The sequence below is a fragment of the Pteropus alecto genome, unplaced genomic scaffold (assembly GCF_000325575.1).
Source record: "Pteropus alecto unplaced genomic scaffold, ASM32557v1 scaffold87, whole genome shotgun sequence".
Classification (NCBI taxonomy): Eukaryota; Metazoa; Chordata; class Mammalia; order Chiroptera; family Pteropodidae; genus Pteropus; species Pteropus alecto.
In genome coordinates, this window is record NW_006443225.1 from 13,555,845 (window position 1) to 13,576,727 (window position 20,883).

General features: G+C 39.5%; 1 protein-coding gene across 7 annotated transcripts in view; it reads right to left on the bottom strand.

The window, feature by feature from the left end:
• The window catches only part of EYA1 (EYA transcriptional coactivator and phosphatase 1), a 145,615-nt gene that overhangs the window by 2,701 nt on the left and 122,031 nt on the right, over positions 1-20,883 (bottom strand). For all 7 annotated transcript variants that reach the window (XM_025041181.1, XM_015598586.2, XM_006924024.3 and 4 more), the window contains 5 exons: positions 20,120-20,178; positions 19,849-20,009; positions 19,122-19,236; positions 18,873-18,994; positions 14,967-15,067 (listed from right to left, as the gene is read on the bottom strand). In XM_025041181.1, coding sequence (XP_024896949.1) covers positions 14,967-15,067; positions 18,873-18,994; positions 19,122-19,236; positions 19,849-20,009; positions 20,120-20,178 — 558 coding nt within the window. The remainder of the gene's footprint in view (positions 1-14,966; positions 15,068-18,872; positions 18,995-19,121; positions 19,237-19,848; positions 20,010-20,119; positions 20,179-20,883) is intronic.

Genomic DNA, 20,883 nt, shown 5'->3' on the forward strand with positions numbered 1-20,883 from the left:
TTTGCACACATATAATGTGAAGGCCTGAGTATAATTTGCAATTATAGTTCTAAGGAATTGTTAAAAAATTCAGACTAATAGAATTTGATATGGAAACTGGAATTGAGTTTTGGGGGGATTCTCTGTAGGTAACGATGGAAGCTACTCACTATTTTGGTATCAGTCACACAGCTGTTACATTCTGGGAATGCAAACTTTTAAGTCCCTTATTAACCGCATCTTTGTCTCAAGTAATCCGCTAAAAGCATATATCATAGTCTGTGTCACCCTTCGATGACAGAATAGTCTAGAATCCAGTACTAGAAATCTGATTAATTTTCAAATTTTTAGGATGATTCACTTGGCCACCTATCAAAACAGACTGTCCTATTTGCATCCAGCTGTTCGAGAGGGAATCTTTTGGACCTGCAGGCATGGTGTAGAAGATGCCCTGGCCCGCCCTGTTGGCCTGTGAGTGAGTAGTAGGAATGCACACTGATGAGTGGTCACCTTTGTGCGATGGCAGGAGTGGGAGGGGCTGTTCCTGATAAGAGGAGGTGACAGCTGGGCTGGGCATGGAAGGGTGACCCTTCAGAAAGCACTCGAGTGGTGGTGTGTGTTTGGGGGCAGAGAATACAGGAGAGATTCAGCGTTAGGATACTGGCTGTGAGAGAAATACATGGTTAGTGACATGACTGGATGCAGGACCCAAACGAGTAAGTATGAACACTATTTTACTAGAGAAAAGGAAAAAAAAAAAAAAAAACCAGAAGAAACACTCTTAAGTAACAGCTGGTAAGGAGTAAACCCAAGAGTCATAGCAGGTTGGGTGTGTATCTGAAGCCCACATGCTATGATGCCTCCTGTTCTCCGTGGCCTTTTCATTCAGCAGTGTGAATTATCAGCACCATAGCACAGCTTCACACACACCCTCGCTTCCATTCTCTTTGGTAAGGGGCACCGAAAGATTCGACTGTGATACACAGATCAGTCTTGAAAAATGTTTGATCGATTACAATAAAGATTCCCTTTTAATCTAATTAGAAATCTGTGTATTATAAAACATTCTTAAAATGTAGAATAGTATAAAGAAATACCAATCGCCTCTAGTATTTCACACAGTACGGGGATACTTCATTTCATTGTGCTTCACAGATGTTGCATTTTTTACAAATTGAAGGCGAGACTGTCCACCAGTAAGATCAGAATACTTGCTTTACCGCGATGGCCCAGAACCAAGCCCAGTGTCCCCATGGCACATCTGCTCACTTTACTATTACTCTCCAGCTCATTTTGACACATTTTTAAGGAAAATCATTATTTTAAAAAGTTTGCAAGTATTCAACTGTACAGTGTGTTTTTACATTTAACCATCTACTTGGTATCTATTTTTAATGTTCCTTTTTTATTGCTAATTAGGTTTTTCTTAACTTTTGTATTTTCTTTAATTGGCCAGATTCGTTGCCCCTCCCCAAAGCTGCTTCTCATGAACAACTGAACAAAGCTGTCCAGAAACTTTCAGGACAACTATCTTCAAAAATATAAATTCTTTTGCATGCCAATTATCTGATTAAATTTAAGCATGATTCCCACGGACAATTCAAATGGAAAGCTACTGGTATACTCAGGAGTATGTATTGCAGAATGTGACGAGTGGCTGAGGAAAGGGAACTGAAAACCATCCAGCTAGTTCTCTGGTACATGGTTAAGGTATAAATTGAGCATTTAATTCCATGGTACACTCAGGATCCATGCAGTGCTCTGTGTCTTACCTTTAAGGTGTAGGAGTTGATGTCAGCCTTGCACGCATTTAATTTAAACTGCTGTCCTTTTAGACCATACTCAAAACACGTAATAGAAGGTGATATTATCCAAAGGTCTCTGAATGGCCTTGTTTACTGCCACTGAAATACTGGTGACTTTAGCCTTCCTATAGAGTATTAACAAGCAGCACCCTGAGGTGAGTTCAAGTGACGAAATAGGCCTGTGGTACATTACAGACGACTCATCAAAATGCAGTGATGATGGGGTAATTCACTGGAACAAAAGTGTGAAAGGCTCTACAGTGATAACTGGCAAACCTTAGGTGTCTGTGAAGGAACACAGGCAGGCCCTGGGGACACTCCCAGACGAGGACAGCAGTTCCATTCTCAAAAAATTAGCGTTTCTTCTCTAAGAAATGTACATTTACTATTAAGTGATTATAAGACTGAATCTAGGGGACTCAATTTCATTAACAAATAATTAGAATTAACATTGCAAAATATTTTCCCTAACTAGGAACATACTGACGTGAAGATTTTATGGATGTACAAGAGCTTCCCAGGATAACGAGAAACAAGGTAAATAGTTTTTTTCCCCCTGCATTGTTTAGCCTGGAACAAATATTTCTCATGTGAAGTCAGAGAGCTATGGGAGGAAGAGCAGGCTCTAGAATGAGGAGACTGTTATACTCTCAAATCTGATGTTATATGGCTTTGAGTTATGACATTGTCTCCTTGGAGCTCCAGTTTGTCTATGACATTATTAGTCTATTACCTATATAAGCAGTGTAGCTACAGAAGATGTTTAATATATAACACATACATGATACGTGCCCTCCCTGACAAGAACCAGCAAGTAAGACATATCTGCTATTTCATTACAGTGTAAGGCAGTGTAGGATTAAGAATCAAAATGACTTAGCCAGAGCAATTGGGCAAGAAATAAAAGGCATCGTAATTGGAAAAGAAGTAAAACTGTCTATTTTCAGAGACAGGATTTTCTATGTAGAAAATCCTAATAAATTTAGTAAAGTTGGAGAATGCAAAATTGACCTACAAAATTCAGAAATATTTCTAACATTATCTGAAAAAGAAATTTACAACAGCTTCAAAGAATATAAAATACTTGGACACAAATTTAACCAAGGAAGTGAAAGATCTCTACACTCAAAACTATAAGATATTGATAAAAGAAATTAGACACAAATAAATGGAAAAGTATGTGTTTATGGATTAGAATATCATTAAAATGTTGATACTACCCAAATACATTTATAGGTTCTATATCAATCCCTATCAAGATTCCAATGGCATTTTTTATGTAAGTAGAAAAAAAAAATCTTAAAATTTATATGGAATCACAAATGGCCAAAGTAATCCTGAGAAAGAACAAAGGCATTACATTTCCTGATTTCAAGCTATATTATAAAGCTATGGAGGTCAAAACAGTATCGTATGGGCATAAAAACAAACATATAGACCAATGGAATAGAATTGAGTGCCCAGAAATAAACCAATGCATAGATAGTCAACTAATATTTGACAAGCGAGCCAAGAATACTCAATGGAGAAAAGACACAATAAATGGTGTTGGGAAAATTATCATTTCACATTTAGAAGACTGAAACTAGGCCCTTATCTTGCATCTTCACAAAAATTAAGTTGAAATGGATTAAAGACTGGAAACTACAGATCTCCTAGAAGAAACCATAAGAAAAAAGCTCCTTGACATGGGTCTTGGCAATGAGTTTTTGGATATGACACCTAAAGCAACAAAACAAACAAGTAGACTGCATCAAACTAAAAAGCTTCTGCAACCTGCAGAATGGAAAAACATATTTGCAAACTAATCTGATAACGGGTTAATATCTAAAATATGTAATCAACTCAATAGCAAGACAACACTGCAGTGCAATTAAAAAATGGGCAAAGGATCTGAATAGACATTTTGCCAAAGAGGACACGCATCAGATGATTAGTGGCCAACACCACTAATCATCAGAGAAATGCAAATCAAAACCACCATAAGCTGTCACCTCGTGCCTGTCACGAAGAGAAGTGATAAATGCTGGTGAGATCACAAATTGGTGCAGCCACCATGGAAAACAGTGCAAAAATTAAAAACAGAACTACTACCCCATGACCCAGCATTTCCACTTCTGAGTATCCGAAGGAATTGGAAACACCATATTGAAGAGAGAGTTGCACCGCCATATTCTTAGCAGCCTTATTTACAACAGCGAAGACATGGAAACGACCTACGTGTCCATCGTCAGATGAATGGATAAAGAAGTTGTGGATTACATATGCAACCTGTTGTATATGTATTCTACTATGACATTGTAGAATATTATTCACTCATAAGAATGAAGGAAATTCTGCCATTTGTGACAACATGGACCTTGGGGGCACTACACTAAGTCAGACACAAAAGGACAAATATTGTATGATTCTCTTATATGTGGAATCTAAAAAAAAAAGACCCTCCCAAACTCAAACCAAGTATATAGTTACCAGGTGAGGGGAACTGGGTGAAGGTGGTCAAAATATACCAGCTTCCAGCTGTAAGCTCTCTGAGTACTGGGGCCACAATGTACGACGTGATGGCTGACTCAAAATCTAGTAGTAGATCCTAAGAGTTCTCATCACAAGGAAAAAAACTTTTTTTTTTTGTATCTATATGAAGTGATGGATGTTAACTTAGTGGGATAATGATTTCACAGTATACACAAGTGAAGTCATTCTGCTGTATACCTTAAGCTTATACAGTGCTGTATGTCAGTTATATCTCAACAAGACAAAAAAATCAAAATGAAAAATCCAGAGAGAGGAGTGCTGAATTGTAAGCCAGAGGGGCTAAGTTGAGCCTGCACTGAATTTGAAGAATGGGCAAAGCTGGTTAGGTAGATGGGACTCCCAGTCAGGAGACTAGGTATGTGACAAGTCTAGCAGGTAGAACGCACAGAGCATTTAGTGTGGAGATGGTGGGGCTGGAATGGTGTGTTCATAATAAAAACTAATAAGAAAGGAAATGTTCCCAGAGAGATGCTCCTGGAATGGCTAGCTAGAAAGGAATAAGCTGTTTGGCGCGACGCTTAGGGAAGGATGGATTGGAGGAGTGGCTGGCAGCAGAGAAAGTAGGCAGAAGGACAGTGGAAATGGAGTGGGCGTAAGGGACAGGAGACACTGTGGAGAGAGTATCCACGTGATTCAATAGTGGGTTGTAGGTAGAGAACACCAAAGCATATTTGAGTGGGTGAACGGAGTCGGGAAAGCTTAATGCATCTGCTGGTATTCAGCTGGAATGACGGGATGATACCTCACGGAGACACTCCATCAGGTAACGAGCCATGAGACTGAAAACAGAGCTCATCACAAATCGTAACAGAAGTGACAGGTGAAACTGTGATGTGCATGCATTGTTTAGGTGTACAGTGAGAGAAGTGGTTACTGAGGCCTGAATCTTAGGAAGCAGCACGTTTTGGAGTCATCGGGACAAAATGTTCCCCGAACAATGGGAAAACAGCGCCGCCTCCCTCCGCGGCTCTGGCCCGCATGGGCAGCGTCCCGATGCCACCCGTCCTTCCTCCTCGCCTGGTGTTCTGCATCAAGTCACACACAAAACCAATACCACAGAAGGCGGGGTGCACGGACACTCGGCTGTAGACTGAATTTTGCTGGATTAGTAAAATGTTCCAAAAACTTAAGAGCAAATAACTTCTGGTCCTGCTATTGCATTTCTAGGAACTTATCTCATAGATTCACTTGTCTATGAACAAACCACCTAAGTGTTCGGACCCAAGGGACTCGTTAACTTATCACACATCATGGAACGCCTGATGCAGAGCTCCACATTTTGATGGGGAACAGCTGCCAGGACATAGTGTGAAGTGGAAAACAAGGTATAGTTACCATTTAAATGAAAAAAAAAAAATCTGCTTTCATATGCATATATTACCTCTAAAACATTTGGATATGAAAGTACAGATACTTTCCAAATTGTAAATACAGAGATCTCAAGAGAGAGATTATTCTAAGAACTAAATATGAAACTTACTGCCTAACATTGCTCTCTTATTATTTGTACACCTGCTTTGCCTCTAGGGAGAAGTGAGGTTTTTAAGCACGGAATGAAATACAGTTCAAGACCTGGCATATAGTATATGCTTCTTAAGTACTAAATGAATATAATGACCTTAGAATAATAAAATTCACCGTAGTCAGTGATAGTTTTCGCTGTGTCTCAGAAACAAAAGCGAAATCTTAAGATCTATAAAGCAGCAAGAGAAAAACTATGAGCTGATTTTTCAGCAGAAACTTTGTAGACCAGAAGGGAGGGGCATGATATATTCAAAGTGATGATGGGGGAAACCTACATAACAGAATATTCTACCTGGCAAGGTTACAATTCAGAATTGAAGAGGAGAGTGTTTCCTAGACAAGCAAAAACTGAAAGAGTTCGTCAATTTAACCAGCATAACAAGAAATGTTAAAGGGACTAAGGCCAAACGAGAAATAAGAAAATACAGTAATGGATTAAGCACTTATAAATCTAGTATGAAGGACAAAAGTAGTAAAATCATTTATCTAGCAACGATAATTAAGGGATAGACACACAAAGATAAAATATGAGAAGGGAATAAACATGTAGTGCTTAGAATGTGTTCAAACTTAAGTGACTGTAAACTTAAAATAGACTATGACATACATAGGTTGTTAACTATAAATCTCATGGTGACCAAAAAACAAAGGAATCCACACATAACATTGAAGAAACTTATCAGATCACCAGGGAAAAGAGCAAGAGAAGAAGAAAGGAACAGAGAACTACAAAAACAACCAGAAAATGGTTAACAAAATGGAAATAACTACATACCTATCAATAATTACTTTCAATGTAAATGGACAAAATGCTCCAATCAGAAAACATAGGATGGTTGAATGGATTTAAAAAACACGACCAATACATACGCTTCCTATGAGAGACTCACTTCAAATCGAAAGACACGCACAGACTGAAAATAAAGGATTGGAAAAAATATAAATATCATGCAAATGGAAACAAAAAGCAAATTGGGATAGCAAAATTTAAAACGAAGACTAACACTTTTGTGGGCACTGCATAATGATAAAGGGATCAATCCAACAAGAGGGGATGTAACACTTGTAAACATCTCTGCACCCAGCACAAGAGCAACTAAATACATCATGCAAATACTGACATAAAGGGAGAGATTGACAGTATTACAATAATAGTAGGGGACTGTGACATCCTACTTTCATCAATGGATAGATCATCCAGATAGAAAATCAACAAGGAAACACTGGCCTTAAGTGACACAGAATATTCCATGCAAAACAACAGAATACACATTCTTTTCAAGTGAACACAGAATATTCTCCAGGATAGATCACATTAGGCCAGAAAACGAGTCTCAAATTTAAGAAGACTGAAATCATATCAAGCATTTTTTTGACCACAACAGTATGAAACTAGAAATCAATTACAGGAAGAAAACAAACATGTGGAGGCTAAATAACATGCTACTAAACAATAGATGTTCAATGAAGAGATCAAAGAGGAAATTTTTAAAAATTACCTCAGGATAAGTGAAAATAGAAACCTAGTGTTCCCAAACCTGTGGGATGCAGAAGCTATCCTAAGCCTGAAGGTGAGAGTGACACAGGCCTACTCCAAGGATCAAGAAAAATCTCAGACAAATCTGACACCTAACGGGACTGGGAAAACGAAAGCCAAAGTTAGTAGGTGGAAAGAAAAAGATCACAGTGGAAATAAATGAAACAGAGACTTAAACAGTAAAAATATCGATGAAACTAAGAGTTGGTTCTTGGAAATGATGAAAAGAGAGGGCCTAAATAGAATCAGAAATGAAAAAGACAGCACAAAAATACAAAGGATCATAAGGGAATACTAAAAACAATTACATGCCAACAAAGTGTACAAATTCCTAGAAACATTCAGCCTACCAAGATGAACAAATCTATTACCAGTATCGAAAATGAATCACTAATGAAAAACTTCCAACAAACAAAAGTCCAGGACCAGACGGTATCACAGGGAAATTCTACCAAATATTTAAAAAAGTTAATACCTATCCCTCTCAAACTGTTCTAAAAAATTGAAGGGGAAGGAACTCTTATAAACTCATTCTATGAAGCCAGCATTACCCTGATTCCAACACCAGACAGACATTACAAAAAAATAAAAAGTAAAAAATTATAGGCCAACATCACTGCTGAACATAGATGTAAAAATTCTCTACAAAATATTAGCAAACAAAATTCAACAGTATGTTAAAAGGATCATATACCATGAGCAAGTGGGATTTATTTTAGGGACACAAGCATGGTTCAATATGTGCAAATCAACTGATGTGATACACATCAACAAAATGAAGGATAAAAATCCTACGATCATCTCAGATAGATGCAATGAAAAAGCATTTGACAAAATTCAACATCTATTTATGATAAAAACTCTCGACAAAGTGGGTATAGAGGGAACGTACCTCAACATAATAAAGGCCACACATAAGAAGTCCATGGCTAATATTCTACCCAACTGTGAAGAGCGAAACATTTCCTCTGAGATCAGGAACAAGACAAAGCGCCTGCTCTTGCCACTTTTATTCAACATGTGTTGCAAGTCCTGGCCACAGCAATCACAGAAGAGAGAAAAGGCGTCCAAAGTGGAAAGAGGAAGTAAAACAGTAAAGTTACAATATACAAAATTAATATACAGAAATCTGTGGCATTTCTACACATGAAGAATGGACTGTCAAAGAGAAATCAAGAAAACAATTTAATTTACAATTGCATCAGAAAATGCCTAGGAGCTGAAAGACCTGTATTCTGAAAATATAAGACACTGCAAAAATTGAAGATGGCACCGATGGAAGGATATACTGTGCTTGTGGATTGAGAGAATTAATATCAGGAAAATGTCTGTCCTACCCAAAGCAATCTACAGATTCAGTGCAATCCCTTTCAAAATACCAGTGACATTTTTCACAGAACTAAAGTCAACCTAAAATTTATATGGAACCACAAAAGACTCCAAATAGCTAAAGCGATCTTTAAAAAGAAAGTTGGAGAGAACACTACCTGATTTCACACTATACTACAAAGCCTATAGTAATCAAAAAAATATAGTAGTGGTAGAAAAACAGACACATAAATCAGTGGAACAGAATAGAGAGCCCAGAAATTATAGAGAACCCATGTGTATGTGGTCAGTTAATCTACAACAGAGGAGGCAAGAATATACAATAAGAAAAAGGCATCTCTTCAACAAATGTTTGGAAAACTGGACAGCTACATGCAAAAATATGGAACTAGACCACTTTCTTACACCATACCAAAAAAAAAAAAAAAACTCAAAATGGATCTAAGACTTAAATGTAAGACCAGAAACCATAAAACTCCTAGAAGAAAACATACTGAAAAGCTTATGCACAGCGAAGGTAACCATCAGCTAAACAAAAGGACAATCCACTGATGGGAGAAAATATTCACGAATATCTGATAAGAAGTTAGCGTCCAAAATATATAAAGAACTTACAAAACTCAACATCGGAAAAACCCAATCTGGTTAAAAAATGGGCAGAGGACCTGAATAGACATTTGTCCACAGTAGATATACAGATGGCCAAAAGACACATGAAAAGATGGTCAGCATCACTGATCGCCAGGGAAAATGCAAATCAAAACCACAGTGAGGTTTCACTTCACACCTGTCAGATTGGCTAGCATCAAAACAGACAGACAAAAAAACAACCAAATAACAAGTGTTGGTGAGGATGTGGAGAAAAGAGAACCCTCGTGCACTGCTGGTGGGGCTGCAAACTGGTGTGGCCACTGTGGAAAACAGTATGGAGCTTCCTCAAATGACCCAGCAATCCCTCTGCTGGGTATCTATCTGAAGAAAATGAAAGCACTTATTTGAAAAGATGTGTGCACCTCTATGTTCACCACAGTGTTATTCACAACAGCCAAAATATGGAAGCAGCCTAAGTGCCCATCAATAGGTGAACAGATAAAGAAAATGTGTGTACACACACACACACTCCCCCCCACCGACCCCGGAATATTACTCAGCCATAAAAAAGAATGAAGTCTTGCCATTTGCGTCAACATGGATAGACCTAGAGGGTATTATGCTAAAATAAGTTGGATAGAGAAAGACAAATACCATATGTTTTCACTTAGGTGTGTAATCTAAAAAAACAAAAACAAATGAATAAACAAAACAGAAACAGACGCATAGATACAAGGAACAAACTGATGGCTGCCAGAGGGGAGGAAGGGGCGGCGGGGATGGTAAGTCGTGTGGATGTAACGTACAGCATAGGGAATGAGTCAGTAGTGTCCTAGTAATTTTGTATGGCGACAGATACTAGATTTATCACAATGTGGTCACTTCATAAGGTATAGAAATGTTGAATCACTGTGTTATACACCTGAAGCTCATATAATACTGTATGTCAACTATAATAAAAAAAAGAAAAAATTAAGTCATTGCATTAAAAAAATCCTGGCATATCGTATGTGCTTATTAACTACTAAATGAATGTAATGGCTTTAGAATAAAATTCACTATAGTCAGTAAACCCCATCTCACTTAAATAAAACAAAGCGAAAAATTGCATTAAAATGTTTGTGTGTTTTTTTGTTTGTTACAAAAGCAGCGCTTATTTTTCTCCTGAATAAGCTTAGATTTGAGCTTTAAGTCCTCAGCCTCATTGTGGATTTTTGCAAGTTTTCTAGTGCCCATTTAAAATGCACATTTTTAAAATGAAACCATTGTCATTATGCAGAATAATGATTGCTTGCCACTTTCGCCCTGGTGCTATTTTAAGTCATTCCCTGAAAAGTTTAGTGTGGAGTTATAAAACAAGGGCCACTCACAGTCTAGAAATGAAAACTGCTTTCAGTGGGCAAGAGACTGTTACGTACATTTTAATTTTTAAAAAAATCATACATATATCTAATTGTTTTCGCTTGAGGTATGTTGTATTAGGGAAACAAAGCTATTTATGGTCACCAAGAAGGCCTGGAAGATTTTGACAAGAAACGACATGGCAAAGAAAGTCATAGATGGCTTCCCATGGTCACTGTACAGGTGGGTCTTCCAGGAACGAAGGTGCTAGCAGCAGACCCTCGCAAGAGATTTTTATAGAATAATGTTCTTCTTTTAAATGAACGAAGGCATTTCTAACCTTTTCTTTTCGAAGGGGTGTTTTTAATTGGTAAACATTACAGAATTCGATGAAATACTGGTGAAAGCCCTGGAACTGCACGGGCAAAGAGAACGGGATGGCAGAGCAGACGTCAGTCGGCCCTAACAGAACAGGCGACTGGTAGGACAGTCAGTGGTTTTCATGTGGGGATTAAATGAGGAACTACGTACCTATAGCAGAAGAATCATCATTTAGGGAGATGAAAGACATCTTCACAGGGAAAAGAGAGTGTTGTACTAGATTTTTTAAAGGACATAGGAAACTAAGGAGGACAAGCTCCATGGTTAAAGTCAATTCAGAAGCAATGCAAAAATGTTTTGATTTTATAAAATGTTTTAGTGCTCAAACTAGCAGAACATCACGGGTTCACTATTTCATAATCTAAAAGCCTCATGAACTAAATTATGTATCAGAATTTATTTTTAAAATTTTAATCAAGAATGTAAAATTAAGGGAAAAAAGATACCAAATGGTTATATCTAGCTCCTAAAAGGAAAGAAACAGACACTATACACTTTAATAACAATTCTTTTTTGTAAGTCGAATCATATTTAAGATATATAAATAACGTTTATAACTTGAAGGAATTTTGTCCTAAATTTCACAGACACAACTGGCTTCAAACAATAGTTTGGCCACTTTCTAGCTGTGTGAACTTGGCCAAATTATTTACCTTCCTGTGCCTCAGTTTTCTCACCTATAAATTGGGTCTGAGGACTTCTTCCTCAACAACTTATTGTGAGGCTTTAATGAGATAATGAACAGGAAGTGCCTAAAAAAGAGTCTGGGACATTATAGCTGATCATAATCTTGTTCCTTTCCATTATGATTATTAATCCATCTATAGCGTGGATAACCATCTCTATTTCTTTAGCTTGAATTTTTATAATTTTTAAAATAGAATAATGATGAATTTTAGTCTTTCCCTCCAAATTAAATATTTGCCCTAAGTTAAGTACTAAATATTCTCTATTTCTGTGCAGAACTCCACTTTAAAGATTATCTATCATGAATTATTAGGCCCTTGTCTCCTATCTCATGTACAAAGTGCTGCTATTTAAATCTGAATTGACCTAAAAGGACTAGACAGAATATAAGACAGAAATGGTCAGCTTGTCACTCTGGATGACAGATTAATGATATCTGAATCATACGCGAGCTTGTTTAGGACTCTGAACCTTCTGGAAAATCTGCACACTTTACATTCACACATAAACAGTCTTTCAACTTCCGGCCACAGTTTTGTCAGAGTTCCCACACTGGTAGGTTTTCAAAGGGCAAGAAGTTTGTTCATAACAGATTCTACTGGACTCTTTATCACATGCGCACGTCCCAGTAAATCAAAACAGAAAGCTGAAGCTAGGAGCACTCATGCCCAGTCAGAAAATCCACAGAGGATGTCCTTTGCAGGCAGCTGCCTAGTTTTTTTTGTTTTTGTTTTTGTTTTTGTTTTTGCTGTAGAATGGGGTGTGTGGGTCCCAAATAAAAACTATAACATACAAAAATAAATAGTAGAAACAATTTAAAGTTTTTTCAAAGACCACAAATACTCATAGTCCTATTACTACTTTCCATTCCAACATCAAACCAAGAATTCCTTTACTTTTTCCATGTTGCATTCTCCCATGGCACACGTCTAAGAAACATACCGCTCAGACGGGTTTAGGAATGGACTTGCCCACAGAAGCCTCGATAGGGCCCAAAGAATTTCACTTGTGTTCCTCACATTTTAAGTCATCACCTTCATAAGCATCCTTCTGCCTACCACAAGCTCAACGGCCACATTTTGGCAACCGTCTCCTGAAATTAAGACTCTTTTGGTAAATACGAGAGAGAGAGAGAGGGACCAGCCTGGAAGGCAGATTCACGCCTTCGGCACTGAGCCATTTTGGCATGAAATGCTGCTCTTCAGTTCCACGCTGCTTGGAGGTGCAAATCACTTCCATGTCCCTCCAGCCACTAGGAGGTCCTGCCTAGGAATGGCGAAGGGGTTCCAGAAGCGTTCCCAGGAAAAAGACTTGAATCTGGACTCCCACCAAACATTCTCTAACTCTCCAGGCAGGGCTGAGTTTTGGATATTCTAAATTTAGTCAGGGAAAGACTTCATTTTATGAAGACAGCCCAAAGGGCTGACAGATGTACCTGATGACAATGGTGGTTGGCCATTGGTGAAGTTGGAATGTCAGAACTAGTACTTAAGTGACAAATACTGCTTAGCATCAAGGTCCCCTGGAGCTGAGGTGTGTGTGGGTTCCCACCACTACTGACCACACTTGGGAGCGTAGACTCCCGGGCACACTGTGTTTCTGTAGGTGTAAGTGAAATAATCTATTATTTAAATAACTGAGGTCAGCTTCTAAGCTTTTACTGGAATTCACAGGCACTGAAGTTGAATTAGGTCATCTTTAGACTCTAAGAAGGCTGACCCTGTGTCATGCTTAATGCTGCATCTACATTCTGATGACTTTATATACCATTTTTGGCATTTACTAGAATGTTCCAGAAGAACTGAGTTGTTGCATCTTTTATGGAAACATATAGAGATTTCTATGAGTGAGTACGTGGGGAAGGGAAAATTGTCCTATTGGTCAATCTCATAAAATATTTAATGCTCTTCAATTTAAGAAATATTTAGAGTACAACTGTGCCAAGATTTAGGGCATCATAAAATATTTCAAAGACAGAGTCTCAAATGAAAAAACAAGCAAAATAAGCTCCCAGCCTTTCTGCAGCTCACACTTTACTGCCGAAACAGGCACATACACAAATAAAAACAATGGCTACCATTTCCTGCACACTTTATACGTATCAGCCTCTCTTTTATGGGTTTTATATATCTCAATTAAATCAAATCTTTAAAATATCCCAATGAACGAGGTGCTGCTATTATCCTCACTTACAGGTAAGGAAAGAGAAAGAGTTAAGTAACTTGTTCGAAGTCACAGAACTGCTAAGTGGTGGAGTTATAATTCGAACCCAGCCTGTCTGGCTCAAGCATCCAAGCCCTTTACAACAACTTCTCCAATTAAAGTGTAAATAAGTGCCACTATAACTGAGCTCTTAAAAACAGGAGAAATAGAAAAGGTGGCATATGAACTGGATTTTGAAATGTAAGTAAGATAAAAACAGTAGGACATTGGAGAAAAAGGTCATTCTCAGCAGAGGCAACCTCAGAGAAGAAGTGGCAGGCGTGGCCACAGGAAGGCAAGCGACTCGTGTGACCGACTGCAGGATGAGGAGTGGAGTGGAAAAGATCGGAAAGGCAGCTAAGTTACTGGATTGCGAAGACCCAGGCTGTGGTCCCCTCCTTCCTCCTCTCTAAGCTGCAATAAAATACATCAATGAGAAAGCTTTTGCAAAGGGCAAGGACAGAATTATACTTGAAGGGATGCAGAAGAATATAAAGAAGGATGATGGGCAAACTGGGACTCAGGCCACCCATAGTTGGGTCCACTCCCTTCCCCCTTTCCCAGTGTCTCGGGGCAAGGTGGCGACCTCATGATCAGAAGAAGGCACTGTACTCTAGGGCTGCAAATAGTTTTGCAAGCCGGCTCTGACCGACTGGTAGAGCCTCCCTGAAATGATGTTTGGAAGGGTCTTAGGTTGCATCCAGGCTCAGGTGACAAGGCTGCAATCACACGGCAACGTCCACCGTGGGTGCAGAAAGGGGCGTGAGCGCAGCGCACGTGCTGCCTGTTCTGGGGGGTGGTTCCAGCACCCGCCTTCTTTCCTGCTCCCCGACAACAGACCGAAGTCCTCATCCTACGAAGATCCGCCGATCACGACCCCTGAGCTTATGTACGCCGCCCTTCGAAAGGATCTCTTCGTGTCTCACTCTACATGGCCCCTTCTCAGGGCTTAGGGTTCTGAGCACATCCATGATCTGTCTCACAGGAACAGAGCTTGTGTGAACCATCCAGTGAGCAAGATTTCGAGGACGAGACGCACCAGCGAGAGCTCTTACCTTTTTGGCTGCTTGCTCCTCCTCCACGCCGTCGCCTATGACCACATACACCACTTTCCTTCCGAACCTTTGAATTATCCTCTCAAAACAGCTCTCCTTTCCTGGTGAACAAAAATAAATTAGAAAAAATGTAAAGTCTGGGCAACTCGGTGCGGTGGCACTTGAACTTTTTATAGAAAGTGCTTTTCTTTTTCATACTTCTGACTCAACGCTCGCCTACTCATGTAAACTAGAAAAGCACTTTTATGTGCCATTTAGGCGGCACGTGCAACAGCGCGATGATCTGAAGACTGTGAATTAATTACCCAAGTGGTGTCCCATCCCTTGGAAACTGACCATTTTAGTACTCTTTGCCCAAGGACTCACTTATCAAAAAAGCTGGTTAGTCAATCACAGTATAGCACTTGGGGGAAAAAGTGCTGTCTTGCAGTAGTACTTTTCCCCCTATAAGCTGAGATTAAACAAAGACATGCAATTCTGGCAACATATTTTAACTTGATTTTAAAAATGTTTCATGATCTATCAAACTCTGAAAATAATGTCTGATTCAAAGGCTACTGAGAAGGATAAACGAAATGGAGAAATCGAACACCGGGATGAGTTTATCCCTTTTTAGGTTGGGATTCTATTTGACTTAAAGACCATCAAAGCCTAATGTGTTTACCTGAAATATTCCTGTGAACCTGTTTCTGAAATCAACATCAGGTAATTTGGGGCGCTGCAGGGAGCTCACGCTTGCCTTACCCAGGCATCGAATGTTCAATAAAGTGCTTTCCTAGAGGAAAAGCGGGTAAAGGTAACAGAATCCCTTTATCTATCTGTTATCTTTCCCATGTCAAGACTTGGTCTGGGCTCCCATGGTGGCTATGCTGTCAGCACATCCCTGCGTTAATGCAGCCATTGTCGCTTGGAGGAGAAGCTGGCGTTCCACGTCCTGGGCTGCCAACGGGGTCATTTTAATGGACAATGGGGCAGTTTATAGTTTTCAAATGTGAATGGCTGAGCGAGGACTGCATCTCTTTCAAATAAGGATCAGATATACACACGAACAAATTGCTTGTTTGCTTAAACAAATGTCTGCTTTATATTTGTATTTTGCACTAAAATCTCTAGTTTGCATCTGACAGAACAAAATAGGGCCAGCCTTATTCAAAGGATGTAATTTCAATGCTTATTTAGTTGCCCACTAAACTGTGAAATATTAAAACACTTTCAGAAACAAATACAAAGTATAGTTTTCACTGCAAAAATATACAACCTCAAACTTGGATGTCATGAGACTTTTTTTTCCCTTAGAGGGAAATGTTAATGTGTTTTTGTAAGGTTTCCCTTTCATGGAAAACGGAAGGTAAACTCGATGTTTTTTTAAGGTGAAGCTGTGGTGGATAATATCTCACCTGTACACTATCTCCTATAGGCTTCGATGTAAATTTTGGGTCAAGAGACATTTTGCACAATAAAGATTAAAAACTTGAAGCTGACTTTTAGAAGCTGATTTGAAGTCTTATTTGAAGTTTTCATTTTGATAAATCCATTTTGTTGAAAGGACATCATAGCTCTGCTACATGAGATACCAGTCATTTCCTCCTACGACTCTGCCTTTTTGCCTAAAAGGAAAATTCCTAAGTTTTCTGCGTTGATCCCCAAATTATATCTCATTGTATGGCAAAATGAGCACTAAGTATAGGAGTTTAAATCTTTACTTTTCTTATTAAAAATATAGAAAAGTATCCTACCATTGGTTGTGAGATAATTTCTAACACCACGTATTTTTTAATTCTAATTTTTATTCTGTGCTGAAAAAAAATTGAAGTCAAATATTACAAACAAAATGCCCATTAAAAAATACTGGATTGCTAGTGTGATTTCCTATCATCCTAACATTTTCATATTCTTTGGGATGAAAGTTCAGTGTGCATGATGTGCAATCTACTCGCTCTGTCCTTCTGGGAAGTTAGGCACTGTCCCCTCTGTCCTATGTGGTTCTTTGGAATTTGTTCTGACTCTCATGTGCCGATAAAGCTTTCCGTGAGACCCTTGTTTACAAAACAAAATGCAGCTCTCTCTATAGAGGATAAACACCTGACTCGGTGTAAACTGATAAAAATTTTTGTTTTATCAGGCTGCTAGGAATTCTATTTGATACATTCCTTTTTTTTTTTTTTTTATAAGAGTTTTCCTGGATTCTGTGTTTGGCCCGTCTCAGGAGTCATCGGTCATTCTCAAACTCCAACTATTTCCAACTTCACAGAGCTATCTGAATATCCCACAGGCTCTTCGAATTCAACAATGATAAGAACAAACCCTTATCTTTCCAATCAAACCTGATTTCCCCATCAGTTAATAGTGTCGCCACCGACCCAGTTGCCTAAAAGAAACCTCTGTGCCAGCCTTCTTCACAATAAACAAATTCATACCGTTCATTCAACAAACCTTCCTGAGCACCTACTATGTGCTGGGCATTATAGCTACAATGATGAACGAGACAGACAGACCCAACTCTCAAGGGTGTTATTGGCTGGTGGGGAAGTGAGATTGAACAAATAATTATATAAGTAGTTTTTTAGTGATGATTTAGTAAGTGCTTTGAGGAAGTATAAAAGTGTAGTCAGATGGAGAGTTAGACCTACAGGGATTCCATTTTTGCCCCTTTTTCTTCAGAGATGGGCAGCCAAAAACAGCCTTCTTCCCTGCTACCAGGATACTCCTCCCCCCGCCCACAGAACTCACTAAAATAACATCAAGGTGACACACAAGGCCACTTATGCCAGACCCAACTCTGTCTCTCCAGCTTCAGCTTTCCGTGAGCACTGCACATTGGTAACCAGAACCACGCACAGGTCCCTCAGAAGGCAATGTCTTCTCTGTTCCTTGGCTCTCGTTAGCCCGGCTGCCTAGTAAACGTGGAATGACCCTTCTATACCCAGCTCAGATGTCACCTCTTCCCTTTAGCTGTCACTGACCCTTGCCCTCCACCTCCTCCTGGGTGGAAGTGAATGCTTCCTCCTTGAAGTGCATTCAGGCACTTAGTGGTAGGACACCGTAGGGTGGCTGGACCTTGGAATCAAAGAGACCTCGTTTGTACCTATTCGCTCGAACAATTAAGTCTCTAAGCTTTAGTTTCCTCATTTGGAAAATGGAAAGGTTGTGAAGATTGATCTTTAATATGTAAAATGCATAATATTATTCTAGGCATCTCATAAATATTTGATAGATGCTCACTTATATATTTATATTACAGTTATTTAGATGTCTGCTTCCCCTGCTGGAGAGTGAATTCTCTAAGAACAAGAGCTATGCCTTCTTTTTACCCCACTTTTCTTCTTTCTTAGTTTAGTTCTCACTAAATTTCACATTAGTCTCCTTTTTCTAGCTATGTTGCCTTCTTGCGAGAACTTAATTTTTTTGTATCCCCATAACAAAAATGGGAAGTTAATTGTTTATACACGTTGTGAAAAAAAAAAAAAAAAAAAAAAAAAAAAAAAAAAGGGGGCAAAAAAACAGCCCAGTTGCAGCAACAATTTAAAGAAACAGTTATTAGAGGTTTCATTTCTACTTTGTATATCTCTACAGTACTATTTGTTTTGGCTTATAAGCTATTTTTGTTGAGGTTGCCTAAGAGAAAAATAAGATGATCCAGAATTGATGCTAAGTTGACTACAGCTAAAATGCATAGGTCTTAATGTTAGCCAGTAAAGTGAAAATTTCAGAATAAAACTGTGGATTATGATTTCTATATCCCTTGATGTCTAAAGCCAATTTGACGCTAAAATTGGTTAAATTATTCTTCTCGTTTTCTGATATCCAGCATTCTGAAAACGAGAAAGCCTAATTTACTGCCTTTCATTTTCACCAGCCTGAAGGAGAAGAGTCAATCGCAAAACGATGGAAACAAAAGCAGCTCACCTATTTTAGTTGCACTGTAAATGTTTTCTATGGGAAATACGATTCCTAGTCCATAGAGCAGGACTTTCGCCAATGCCGGGATGAGCTGAGTAGTTGTTACTAAAATATTCACACAGTTTGTCCTAAGAGAATGGAAAGATAAAAAAAAAAAAAAAAAAGACTGTTGAAAAATAAATCTCCAAAACGAGTAAGCACGAGCAAAGCTCACTGTCCGGCAAAGGCACCGTGAAGCGACTCGGGGGCGCGTACCGCGAGTGGATGAGCGTGAGCGCCTTCAGGGCCAGCGTCAGCCAGGAGTCCGTCAGGGCTTCGATCTCGGCCCTCAGCTGCAGCCAGGCTTCCCTCTTGGCCGGACCGAGCAGGCCTGTGGGTTCAAACGCACACGAACGACTGCCTTAACAACGTGTCTGTTCCACTCTGTGAATAACAAACATGGAGTGCTACTACCACTACCCCTCTGTCGTACGCCTCGTCACTGTCACACGTTAGCATCCGTTCGACGAATCTCTACTTAGCACTGTAGGAAGCGTCTATCGAGTGTGCGTTCCTAGCATCCCCTCTTCTGGTTAAAGGCACCCCTTCGTCATCGAGCCAATACATTCCCTTCTGTGCTAAAGCCGTTTTGAACGACACTAAAGAGATCCAAACTCATACAAGCGTCCGCCTGGTAGAAGGAGCTGGACAAGCCATCTAGCCATTTGGGCCAGGGCTGTGGATCCCCTGTTACTGGACGTCAGGGAGCCCAAGAAACTTACTCCGGGTCCCGCCACTCCAGTTAGGTTACGGAGCCAGGACTAGCCGAGTCTCCCCGGGGCAGCAGCTCTAGGCTAATATTTTTATCATTGAATCACAGCAGAATAATCACTGATTCAACAAAACTGTTCGAAAAAAGCTACTATGTCCAAAAAAGTGGGCGGTACTCTGAGAACTTCAGATCATCTTCATTACCCCAGGGAGACATGGGTGAGTCACTTGCCTCCGACATTGTTTTTGTAGGTATTGTAGATCTCCTTCACTCGTCTGTAGCGGAAAGCCAGCTTCCTCATCCAGTCCACGCCGCCCCGCACGCCGGTTGCTAAGCATAAGTTAGCGCTGGTAGCTGCAGCTGGAAAGCCATCTGTTCCAAAGTTATACGTGCTATTTAGATGCAAGAAAAGCCCAAAGTTAACCACACAGAGTTCATCTAAATTAGTTGAGCAATTAAACTATAAAATGGAGACAGTCACTGCACACTTCTGTGTGCTCACCTTAGGTCTTGACCATTATCATCTGAAGAGACGTCATCTATATGAACTTGGTCACATTCCTAAAATGCAATTAAAATGATACACGTCAATTTTCAAAAGGCATTTACTTTTTTTTTTTTTTAAACCGCTATTTAAAAAACATGGCTATTTAAAAATCCCCGAAACTAATTGGACTGTTTTCCAACTATGCCAATCAGTAGGTGGCAGTCTTGTTAAATTGACATCTTTACCTACTTCAGGTCCTCTTTCAACGTAAGAAACCAGCAATGTCATTAAGAACTACTGTTATCCAGCTTCAGAAAACACATTTTTGTGTTTAGAAAGGAAAGTGATTGAAAACAATTAGCATATGTGTTCCATAAACCTCAGGTACCTGAAGACATGCTGCTCAAAGCTGGTTCAGTGGATGCCTACGCATAACCGAAACCAGACATTTCGGTAAATGTAACATGCTAGAAAAATTAAACCCGATGCCAACTGCCAATGAAATTATGACCTCTGATTGCTGTGAGCCACACACCAACACAGCCTGAGGCCACTGTGCTGAGCCCAGACGAAAAATCTGTTACTGGTTTGCCATTGATTTGAGAGATGTGAGTCTCTCTGTCTCTCTCTTTCGCTCTTGCTGTGTGTGTCTGTGTGTCTGTGTGTCTGTGTGTGTGTGTGTGTGTGTGTCTGTGTGCAGGATGAGGAAAAAGGCATTATGTGTGTGTCTGTGTGCATGGTGTGTGGGTGTGTGTGTTTGTGGGGTGGTGCGTGGCGTG